At 36.8% G+C, this 11,509-nt stretch overlaps 1 protein-coding gene across 2 annotated transcripts; it reads right to left on the bottom strand.

Moving 5' to 3' along the window:
- Window positions 1–671: 671 nt before the first annotated feature.
- Window positions 672–10,550, bottom strand: LOC140171498 (arylsulfatase B-like). 2 transcript variants are annotated; one of them, XM_072194768.1, is made up of 8 exons: window positions 10,313–10,550; window positions 7,816–8,106; window positions 6,032–6,218; window positions 4,525–4,724; window positions 3,599–3,809; window positions 2,982–3,234; window positions 2,212–2,366; window positions 672–941 (listed from the first exon to the last, which is right to left on the bottom strand). In XM_072194768.1, exons 2-8 carry the CDS (start codon window positions 8,101–8,103, stop codon window positions 673–675), a joined length of 1,563 nt encoding a protein of 520 aa, XP_072050869.1. In that variant the 5' UTR covers window positions 8,104–8,106; window positions 10,313–10,550; the 3' UTR covers window position 672. The 2 variants fall into 2 exon arrangements, with proteins under 2 accessions (XP_072050869.1, XP_072050868.1); XM_072194767.1 differs by lacking the exon at window positions 6,032–6,218 and adding an exon at window positions 5,781–5,967 and having other exon boundaries at window positions 10,313–10,545.
- Between the last annotated feature and the right edge of the window lie 959 nt (window positions 10,551–11,509).

Below are 11,509 nucleotides of genomic sequence, written 5' to 3'. Positions count from 1 at the left end.
ACTTTACCTATGTTTCTGTGCCTACATTATGTTGTTTCTTGTCATCTTCTACATACCGTCTGTTTTTTACTTGTTCCAAATCTCCACATCAAATTGGTATAGATGAGTTGACCTCAAATGTTTATCAAAAAGGCAAGGGTCTGGTATATCGACATGCTTGATACTACACTGTTCAAAAGCCTTATTGTGATGTGGCGGGAGTCTTAAAAACACGGGCCCTGAACAAAATATGATGCGCGCGCATACTGCCCAGGCAAGGAACAATCACTGACCTCTGTGTAAAGGTAAGTGGGAACAATGGGAATTATAGTGATAATAGGCGCACATACTGTCAGGCAACACGCTGGCGAAGTGACGTAGTAAATCGGATCAACTACCATATCAATAGGTGAAAACAATTTTGAATATATCGCGCTGCACTACAAGCAGGTTGCACTAATCACCTGGCGTATGTCTGTACTAATCTTACAGGTGCGAGTGAACAGCATGATATGGTTCAATACAGAGGTACCGCGTGAACGTACCAGTGCAGCGCGGTATATTCAAAAATTGTTTTCACATATTGCTATGGTAGTTAATCCGATTATTATATAACTTCGCCAGCGTATGACGCCACAAGTCAACTCATATATACCTTACTCTTTCTTCTTTATAGTCTCTATGTCTATTCCTTTACATCCATGGTCCCCATACTCCGCCATGATTGGCTGGGTCACAATTAGGGTCTGGGTCAGGCCACAATACTGGTACCGTTGTGTTATAGTACTCTGCTAGTTTTGCTAGCATCATCTTAACCACTGATGGATTCTTATAAGCTACGTCATATTTCTCATCTGGATCAGCGGTGATATTGAATAGCCATATATTCTTGCCTTCTGGCATCACTGGTTGTATCGGTACTATGCCAGATTCAAGAGGCGGGATCCAACCATTGTATACACCTGTGAGTTGAGAAAATTGGGGAATATGAAACAACCAGACCTTGTCAATTGTATCATATCTCTACGAGCTTCCGTGTTCATGGCACGAATTGATCATTGAAATACTTTTAATGATCAATGCGTCTCATGGACATGGAGATAACCCGGGGAGATAACTGAAAGTCTTCTTGTTTAGTCATATTTTCGCAAACAACATAGTGATTCATTAGGCGGAGGTGCCGTATTTAGCATTAGCTTTGGATATTTTATTATTTTCTTTATTTTTCACCCGGGTTTGTCGGGTGGAAAATAATTAAATGTCCAAAGCTAACGTTAAATACGGCGCCTCCACCTAATGTTTTATAGTGTACTATGCACAGGCATAGGCTCGCAAGCCTCAGCACAAAAGTTACTTCCGTTTCATTTCCACTCACAAAAACAGACTTACAATATATTAAAACTTCTGAAAACTACTGTTTGGCAATGTTAATCACGTGTGTGCTTTGACTCATCTAACAATGTGATTAGAGTTTAAGGGTTAATTTATTTCCACGGTTGTTTGAATCGATTATTTTTATGATGTTTTGTTTTCTAACAAAACATCATAGGCCTAATCATAAATTTCAATTATAGAACTGAACATAGAACTGAACAATCCTAACAGCTGTCACACCGAAATAGTTAGTATTTGTAACGCTGATTCTCTTTTATTTATGAAATTATTCATCTTTTTATGCTTTTTTGTGGAAATATTTTAATCTGTAGCATTATTTTTGTGTGAAAATTGAGGGCGCTATTTATGTATGTTTCAATATTAATTGAGCAATAATATGAGTTATTCCTTTCATTTCACGGTCATTTCATGATAAAAAGTTTTTGAAAAATTGTTCTGTTATTTGTAATTAATTTGTTCTATTTTAATGGCAGTATACAAGTACCAAACTTGTAAATGTGTCAATAAGATTTAAGATAAATAGCACCACCAGAGTTTACATTGAGCTAATGCATCAAACAACCGTGTTTCAGAAAAGGAATGCGATTGAAAGTCACACAGATGCAGCTTTGTATCAATGTAATACAGTATTCCATTAACGGCTAAACTTACTTTGGCAGTATGTAAAGTTAACAATAAAAGCAACATTGATTACACCTCTTACTAGCCATTTATATGACTTACATGTGTCTTCCGGTCACAACCTTCGTGCCCGGCCTTCGTGAGCAACGGAGTGAATGTGTCTGGAAGGATGTAAGACTCCTTTACCTACTTCCTTACACTACTGGTCTTACATACCTGGGTTACCCGTAAGTATCTTCCAGTCTCCGACCCTCAAAGCAGCATGAATATTTGGAGTGAACGGGCTGGGTAGCTGCGTTATATTTGTAACTTTTACGAAGTACGGGTCGATATTATGAAGAAGCTCCTTGCGTGGGGAAGAAGTGCCTTTTCTGGCAAGAACAAAGGAAAAAATGTAGAGAAATTTATAGCAACGCCATACCTTAACAGTGCTGTTGATAGTTATGTTGACATCAAAGTATTCAAATATTCCAATTTGAGACCTGTATGCCTGTTCTACGTGAAAGCTTCCATTTTAGCATACCTCAGTAACATAGTATTAAACTGTAAGATCGGTTATTGGTGGCATTATTGGATCTTCTAAGAGATTAAATCAAAACTCGACCGGCGGTTGACCGGTTGGAGCCTGTTTTTATTGTTCTAAATAACATGAATAATGGAACGCGGTTCAGCAGCCAGAAATCGCGCCGACGGACGAGTTTTGAGTTCATCCCTAAGTACTTTGTGAAAAAGGCCCTAAAACCTGCAATTATTTGCCAAACATTAAGAGTGCATGCAATAGATCTAGACAGGGCTTATTTAAAATTTAAACGTCGTTGTAATACTTAGTTATCAAAATATGCAAGAGAAAGAGAGAACGAAGAGATGGAGATTTTTTAAGAGTGGGGCGAAAGAGACAAGAGGAGTTGGAATCAGAAACGTTATATCTGGAACGACAAGGGCCTGATGACTGCATCAATATCAGATCAGCCGTAATATATACTTACATAATTGAGTCCCACACGTCGTATCCATCCAGTGGTTTGGTCCCATTTAATTGTCCTCCCGCTATACTTTGCACAATCGTAGGGAACCAATCACTAACGTGGATAAAAGCTTTGTTAACGGTTCCCTGTACTTGAGCAGGCAGCAGAGGGCTGTGAACAAAACCTACTCCATGTACGCCGCCTTCCCATAGAGTTCCCTTCGCACCACGCAAAGGCCAGTTATTATAATGTAAAATAGTAGGGCCACCATTGTCTGGCAAAATAATAAAAACATTTCACTATCAAACAAAACCAATAAGAAGAAATAATAATAAAGAAAGTCTTCTTATTTCGTTGAAAATTTAGTCTAATTTAAAATTCGTACACAACAAATTGAAAGTTTTTCGTTATTACAAATTGGTAAGCGCTATCGGTTAAAAAAATCTAAGATCCTAAAGATTTACATTTTAAAATGAGAAGTTAAAATAATGCAGTGTTTCAAAGTAAAGTACCTAAAATGTTATCGGTTGTCTGGAAATGTATCACAGCACCGTGATATACACCGTTTACCGAACATCAATGCTGCATTTCACGCGTTCGCAATGAAGAATGTAGACGTATTTATTTTAAAATCTTACCAGTAGAAAATATCATTATTGTGTTGTCATAAAGACCCGTTTCTTTCAGAGTCTGTGTAATATTAGCAATTCCCTCATCCATACAGCTCACTATTCCCGCAAGTTGTAGACGGGTTTTATCCTTTATTTTGTCTTTGAAGGGTTCTGTGTATTGTTCTGGAACTTCCATTGGTTCATGTACTGCTTGATACGGTAAGTACAGAAAAATTGGCTGGAAGTATAGTTTGAGAATATTATAGTTCGAGAATTTAAGTGTTCTTGAAGTTGTTAAACATTGCACAATCGTAAGGAACAGTACATGGGCTAATGCAAGAACAAGCAATTCCAGGACAAAATAAAGGATAAAACCTGTCTGAACCTTGTGGGAATGGTGAGCTGTATGGATGAGGGAGAATTTGATCAAATGTGATCGGAAATAACGTTGTCTCTAATGTGTCACTGTACCGTGATATATACCGCTTACCGAACATTAATGCTGAAGTATGTAGATCTTCTAATTTGAAATCTTACCAGTAGAAAATATCATTATTGTGTTGTCATAAAGACCCGTTTCTTTCAGAGTCTTTGTAATATTAGCAATTCCCTCATCCATACAGCTCACCATTCCAGCGAGGTTCAGACGGGTTTTATCTTTTATTTTGTCTTTGAAGGGTTCTGTGTATTGTTCTGGAACTTCCATTGGTCCATGTACTGCTTGATATGGTAGGTACATGAAAATTGGCTGAAAGTGTAGTTTAAGAATATTACTTTGAGATAAGTGTTTTGTACACATGTTAGTACATCATACAAATTAAAAAGTCATCACAAACGCATACTTGACAATTTTGTTTTCATTCATCACAAAACCAAACCAATAGCGTTACAACCCCAAATTCATTTGTAAAAAAAACAGTCATTTTTCACGCAGAACGTTAACGCATACCCACCTTATCAGTTGGTTTGTGTTGCCTTAATATGTTCTGTGCCTCCTGTGTGAAAACAAAAGTGGAATACTGTCCATTATATTCCCAAGCAGGTGTCAAATTCTCTCCAACATCTCGGTGGAAATCGTATCCGTTCATCTTGATGCCTTCTACAGAATCACTTCTGTTGTGATTGAAATAACCTTCCGATCCTAAATAGTAACCTAATGACAAAGGCAAAGTTGTGTAAGTTAGAATTTCTAGAAGTGATAGGGCTAATCTAGAGGGTATATGAAACACTTTACATTGACCTAGCTACATTACTATGTTACTGAAGACTCGTGTTGCATTGCAGTGGTGAAGGAATTGAACCCTTACGAGAGCTTCCCAGATAGCATTTGACTTGAATGACCAATGATCATGATGATAGTTGACGTGATCGTTGCCATTTGTATCGGGCCAACGTTGGCTCACAATTGAACAGTAGGTGGATAGTTGGTTACGTTATACCTTTCACCACGTTGTACAACGTTGAGCAATTATAGATGGCCGATGGCCAATGATGGAAATATCCAGGCGGTGATGGAAGCGATATCGCCAATTTTGAGGTCGCCATTGGATTAACACATAATCATGAAATCTTCACAAACAATTCTAAATTTGTTATGTGGTGTCAAAGCAAATTATCTTACTCTAAAACCGCCGGGGTTCGACAAAGTACCCCACTGCAAGTATGCTAATTTTCCATTTGTAATTGCTAATCGTGTATTTTGAATGGGGCTGTCAGCCCTGTATCTTCGCCAGCCTCGAACGTCACGTGTTGCGCTTCCTATGCCGCCTGGCAATATCACAAATGCTGACGGCGCCAACGTTACAATTTACCCACCAACGTTGGTATTAAAAGTAGATGCCTGAAGTCCGAACTCAGATAGCCCCAAGATGTATGCCTTCTATTCTATTCTATTCTATTCTATTCTATTCTATTCTATATTGAATGCCATAGCGTACAATGGTATATAGCACGATGTCAAATTTTGCCTTTTCCCATTCATGAGGCTAAATCAGGCTAAATTTGACAGAGCGATATATTTGTACAAACTATTCTATGGCTCACATCAACACCAAATTATATATTCTATTTCCTTCAATTCCATTCTATTCTATTCTATTCTATTCTATTCTATTCTATTCTATTCTATTCTATTCTATTCTATTGTGTTCTATACTATTCTATTCTATTCTGGTCTATTCTGTTAAAAGATAATCACGCACAAACTCACCCAAATATGTATCAAAACCTCTATAAGTTGGTAAACATTCTTTCTTATAGAATCCGAGATGCCACTTGCCAATCATATGAGTTGCATAACCAGATTCTTTCATTTTTTGTGCTAAGGTGATTTCCTCTAATGGTAAACAAGAAGGAAGGTCTGGCCATATAATAGCATGGTATAATCCCGTATGAATCTGTGCAGGGAGATAATTATTCCTATTCATTTTAACACAATTCTTTGATTTCAGTAAGACATACCTAAAAATGTATCAAATCCTCTGTATGTGGGTAGGCATTCTTTCTTATGGAAGCCTAAATGCCATTTCCCTATCATGTGGGTAGCATAGCCGGAGTCTTTCATTTTCTGTGGGAATGTGATTTCATCCAGTGGAAGGCACTGTGGGCGGTCTGGATAAAAATTGCGGTGATACAATCCTGTGTGAATCTGATAATACAAAAGTCGTCAAGGGTAGGGATAAAGGAAAAGTTAAGAGTTGCCCCTTTATTAATAAAATGAGTTGATGTATAAAACGACAGTTGCATGCACAGACAGAATTCGCCATAGAAGTACGTAGTGATGTAAGAGGATTAGTTACCCTAGCAACGGGTTTACGATAGTTTTGAATGTATTTGCCTGCACTAGACGTAACATCGTTCTTCTGCATTGTACATAAGTCGGACACACGGTCGGACTTAAGTCACTTAAGGGGGTACTACACCCCTGGCCAATTTTGTGCCTATTTTTGCAATTTTCTCAAAAATATAGCGCATTGGTGACAAGTAAGATATGTATATTATAGGGGCAAGGACTACAACTACTGCACTGAAAATTCAGCACCTCGAGGCAAGTAGAAATTGATTTATTGATCAAATATTGGTTTTCCCTCATTTTTGACTGTAACTCCATAACTGTTGTCTGTGCTGAAATAAAATGTCTAGTGCAGTAGTTGTAGTCCCTGCCCCTATAATATACACATCTTACTTGTCACGAATGCACTATAATTTTTGAGAAAAATGCAAAAATAGGCACAAAATTGGGCAAGGGTGTAGTACCCCCTTAATACCGATACCGGTAATAAGTCCTTACTACCGGTTATAAGTTGCTTATTACCGGTAATAACTGACTTATGTCCGACCGTGTGAACACGACTATAGATTATCAAAGAACAAGGATAACGACCTGGATCATTAATTCTATAGAATTTTCACATCATGCAGATCACACGCATTAGTGTCTTTGAAAAGAGCATCATCGTACATAGTTAATCTATCATTACACACATACACATCTGATGAGTGCAACCTCCTTATAGTGTGGGGCAATATACATTCAAAAATAGTGTAAACCCATTGCTATGGTAATTAATCCTGTATGGTAATTAATCACTACTTCCATGGCGAATTACATCGTTACATTAATGCTTTTATTCGCACATTTTGATAGTTACGAGTGGTAACATTTGTCATGCCCAGTACAGTACATGGAAGCATTTTTTGCCAGTTGTTGAACAAATCGTTTATACGTAATGAGTACGCGGATTTCAATATGAGAGGGTGACGAGGGTAGGGGTGGGTAAGTGGTTACAGGTGTGAGCGGTTGTGATGTTCAAAAACATGAAGAATCTTTGACGTCATTATAATTAATGGTGATCTTTATGTGACATATTAATATATAAGGTATTAATATATTAATAGCAAATCTTTCGCAGCACTACATGTGGTTAAACGGCACTTCAATTTGACAGACTATTACAGTATATACTACGACAATTATAACGTTATAATGATGTTCTTGCGGTTGAATTACGTCACGATAGAGAGCTTACAATTTCCCGAAACGTACGTATCATACGCCCGTGCATCTATTCAAAATCCCATCACATTAGAGTAATTTTGAATAGATGCACGGGCGTATGATATGTACGTTTGGAAATCGCAAGCTCTCTATAATAAACATCGCGCGTTCGCGGTCACGTCCCCGTCCACGTACGAAAAATCCATCCAGACAATGATCTCAAACAACCATATTAGGCTCAACTTACCTGATAACGCCCTGACATCAGTTGACTTCGAGTTGGAGTACATATTGGTTGTACATAATAATTACCAAGAGTGACTCCTTCAGCTGCCAATTTGTCAATGGTTGTTGTTTTCATGGCGGATCCATGATTCCTACCATTGTAGCTTACGTCATTAAACCCCAGGTCATCAGCAAGAATGAAGAGGACGTGTGGCTGAGTTACGGTTTTCTTATAAGCAACACACACATTGTCTTTAAAAAGTAGTATTGACGATAACACAAAAAGTGTTAATACTGCACGAGAATCCATTACCTGAAACAAATTAAGAAGAAAAAAAATTAACAAACATAGACTAGGTTTTGTTGGTCGAAATAATGCAGCCAAAACATCGATTTCCATTATATAAATCAATATATTATTGACAAAATAACACTTTGATGTTTTGCAAAAAGTTCCTTCTACAAATAATATACTTTGAAAACTTGCTTGATTTACTGTTGTTAATGAGTTATGTACGTTTTACAATGGTGTTGTTGTTTCAGCCCTCTACACAACATAACTCAAGAACCACATGACCTACAAAACTATATCTGTGATATTTGAATTCTTCTACACACTCGCTATGAAATGAACGATACAATTTTTGCCAAAGCTCACTATCATTCGCAAGATGATGTGAACTACCAAAATCGCAACTGCTTAAAATATATAGTTGATAACCTTAAATACTCTTCAACTCAATGAAGGCCTAGGCAATTTGTAACTAATTTATAAAACCCTAAACGTCGGCGACCTCAACTTGGCGGTGTGTAAATATGAGGGGTCTCCGTCCCTATTTGGCTTACCTTGATGTAGAATAATGTATATTTGCATAATATCATAATATTTTGACATGACATTGACATGAATAATTTTATCATGTTTGTAAAATTCTTTTGTGCCTTCTGAATCTATTGATTTGCAGTTCAACTTGAACATGACATGAAGTAATCGATTCCTGTTGTAATGTTTCCTGAGGCGCACTTCAAACGCCTTTGACGTGTGTCAGGTATGGGTGGGGGTGTGTGGGTGGAGGGGAAGGGTGCACGTGAGTTTTACCTGGATGGCAGGTAATGGGACTTTGGGTAGGGTGTGCACAGTTCTGCGGTATATGTGCTAGTAGTGTGCTGAAAATTGTATTAATGCCTGTTGTTATACAATGTAGAAGCTGTATAAAAGCGTAATCATCACTATAGGGTAGCCTAATAATGATAAAAATAGATATACAGTTCGTATTATTCTATTTTGTCTGGATACAGTCATGTTAATGCATATTTAACACGTGAGAAAATATGCCAGCTGTGTCAGGTGACACAGCAAATAAGCTAATTTCGACTGCTCATTGCCAGAAGTGGGCAAGTACAATAGCTGCCTTGTGAACATTTGGTAAATTTACACACAGTATATTGTACTCATCTACACATGCAGCATGCAGCTACACAAGGCTAGGCAGCTATTGCACTTACTCACTTCTGGTACTGAGCAGTCGATTTGTTCAATGTTATTGTTTATTAACATTATCTTGCGTTTTGTGTCCCATAAAATGCGTTTTAGTTAAGGGATCCAAAATGAGCGTTTATTGTGTTTCGACAGTATTTTTTGTGGGACATGAGAGCACCTCAGACCTATCGAATTGCATTCTGAATACGAAGCATGTCTTTCTGATATCAAATAATTTTCTTTTCTTTTAAATCACAATATAATACAAATTTTATGACAAATTATAAAAATTTGATATTTTTCAAATTTTTGATATATAACAGTCCTCGAAGTAAATTATATAAATCTAATGATATATTCTTAAAGTGTATGTAGCAGGGAGGAAAAGCCGACGGTCAATTGAAAATTTTGACCTTTCATATTGAAGATATGGATTTTTTTTCCAAAAAGACCTAATTTTTTTGGTGTTTTGATTGATCGTCGGCTTTTCATCCCACCTACATACACTTTAAGTATAAATCATCAGATTTATAAAGTTTACTTCAACTGTTAAATATCAAAAATATCAATTTTTAATGATTTGCCATAAAATGTGTATTAAATTGCGAATTTCAAAAAATCTAAATTATTTGATATCAGAATGACATTCTTCATATTCAGAATGCAATTCGATATGTCTGATGTGCTCTAATGTCCCAAAATAAATACTGTCCAAACGTTCATACCCCAGCCCTTAAATACCTATAACCCTAAATAGTGAAAAGTATTACAATATGCCCTAGTATAATTATATAGTAATTACACACGAATATAGCACAGTGGTATATTAATTGTGTTCTCACGCAATTTCAAACATAACATATAAACCTATAGTGAACAATATACCATTACCAAAATCACTGGCTTGAAATCCTGTGAATGCAATACCAACACTACTGTGCATACAATTTTCTCAATGCACTGCTCATGCTGGTGTTTATTCAACCGTGATTCAAAGGCTTGCATGAAATTTATATTATTAATATATAAATATACTTACTTGTGAACATGTAGATGTTGAAAATGTAGCATAAAAAGTATAGCTGATGAGTGGCAGAGTTGTTCAGACGTGTATTTTATAGATTATAGTCAGCCGGGATATCACAGGAAACATGCCAAGTGAAATGCCTTTTGTTAATAACCTCGAACAATTGTTGATAATGGGAAGTTTAATGTACTCAGTGATATCGAAGCTTATTGACACAACTCAAGCAAAACTGTGGATTCAATCAATCGTGATGGGTTACTCTATATCAAGGAATATCAAAACTGGAAGCGGCACTGAACAATTATCATGTGTACAGCCTTCACAGTGTTGTTAATTGTAATTAATTAAAGTTTTAACATGATTAACATGGAATAACCATTATTATTAGCTATTAATATTGTTATTAACATAACGTATTGTTATTTAATTTGCGCCCTGCTATCTAGAGGGCGTTAGTAATGCCATGCAGGCGTAAGTCGGACTAGAAAGTGGGTAACTTATTTTGGTTCAATACGTAGTTAATTATTGTTTTTCTATTGACTTCTAAATAGGAATATGATTTCGTTACAATAAGTGTCATTACAAACCAGTGATGGTGTGAAATTCTGATGTATCACCGCTTCTGCAACTGGCAAGATTCTGCTTCTACAATGTTTCATTTAATACAGCTTTCAGCTTTACCACTAGCAGGCTATGATATTACCACATCTCTATGACATTAGCAAAAGTGCCAAAATCTGAATTTTGATGAGTTTTACGATCCACCCGATGAGCAAATCACTGAATAAGCAAACCGTAAATCTTGAGCACGATTTATACGTATGAGCCTCATCCAAAAGAAAAAAAAAAAAAATGGTTATTTTGGTTATCAAAAATCCCGTAGTATGAACTGGAAATCAATGTGGATTCGATGTGGATCAACACCACATTACTACCTAGGTACGAACCCACATTGTGTAATGTGAATACACCCCAACATGCTGTTATTTTGCCGACGCAGTAAATTCAACCTGCTTATTGCCCAAAAATGCCCACCCAGTAAATTCAACATGCTCATTGCCCAAAAATGCCCACCAAGTAAATTCAACCAGCTCATTGTCCAAAAATGCCCACCAAGTAAATTCAACCTGCTCATTGCCCAAAAATGCCCACCAGTAAATTCAACCAGCTTATTGCCCAAAAATGCTCACCCAGTAAATTCAACCTGCT

This window comes from Amphiura filiformis, chromosome 15 (genome assembly GCF_039555335.1).
Source record: "Amphiura filiformis chromosome 15, Afil_fr2py, whole genome shotgun sequence".
NCBI lineage: Eukaryota > Metazoa > Echinodermata > Ophiuroidea > Amphilepidida > Amphiuridae > Amphiura > Amphiura filiformis.
This window is presented reverse-complemented; position numbering and strand designations above follow the sequence as displayed.

Bases quoted from the DNA above. Each gene is read 5' to 3' on its own strand.
- LOC140171498 (XM_072194768.1), bottom strand. From the start codon at position 8,103: ATGGATTCTCGTGCAGTATTAACACTTTTTGTGTTATCGTCAATACTA. The intron at 6,219-7,815 runs GTAAGTTGAGCC...TTGTATTATCAG, and splicing joins TGATGTCAGGGCGTTATCAG to ATTCACACAGGATTGTATCA. The intron at 2,367-2,981 runs GTAAGTATATAT...TGTTCTTGCCAG, and splicing joins GACGTGTGGGACTCAATTAT to AAAAGGCACTTCTTCCCCAC.